Below are 441 nucleotides of genomic sequence, written 5' to 3'. Positions count from 1 at the left end.
AGCTGCTGCTGCTGCAGGAAGAGCAGCAGCAGCAGCAGCTTGACTGCTGCTGCTGCTGCTGCTGCTGCTGCTGCTGCTGAGGGATCGAGTGCTCCCGCACACACAGAAGTAGCAGCAAGCCTGTGCTGCAGAACAAATCGCTAAACCCTAAACCCTAAACCCTAAACCCTAAACCCTAAACTCTAAACCCTAAACCCTAAACTCTATAAACCCTAATTGTTGCTGATGAAGGAGGCTATATGCATGCAGCAGCAGCCCCTCGATGATATGTTGCTGCTGCGTGTTGTTTGTGTTTAGTTTTTGTGTATAAATAAAAAAATAATAAAAAATAAACAAAAAATATATATTTATTTATTTATTTTTATTTATTTAAACCATCAATTGCTGCTCTTATTTATCCTTTCCCCTCATAACGCTGCTGAGGGAGCTGACACTCAAGGC

At 42.6% G+C, this 441-nt stretch overlaps 1 protein-coding gene across 1 annotated transcript in view; it reads right to left on the bottom strand.

Annotated features, from left to right (window-relative positions):
* EMH_0022450 (uncharacterized protein) overlaps window positions 1-441 on the bottom strand; it is a gene marked incomplete at both ends in the record, with an annotated part of 4,731 nt that overhangs the window by 2,649 nt on the left and 1,641 nt on the right. The window contains one exon of the mRNA XM_013501959.1: window positions 3-125. Within this exon, the coding sequence (XP_013357413.1) occupies window positions 3-125 (123 nt within the window). The remainder of the gene's footprint in view (window positions 1-2; window positions 126-441) is intronic.

The sequence above is a fragment of the Eimeria mitis genome, genomic scaffold (assembly GCF_000499745.2).
Source record: "Eimeria mitis Houghton genomic scaffold, Emh_scaff794, whole genome shotgun sequence".
NCBI lineage: Eukaryota > Apicomplexa > Conoidasida > Eucoccidiorida > Eimeriidae > Eimeria > Eimeria mitis.
Note: the sequence above shows the minus strand (reverse complement) of the source record. Positions and strands in the feature narration are given on the sequence as shown.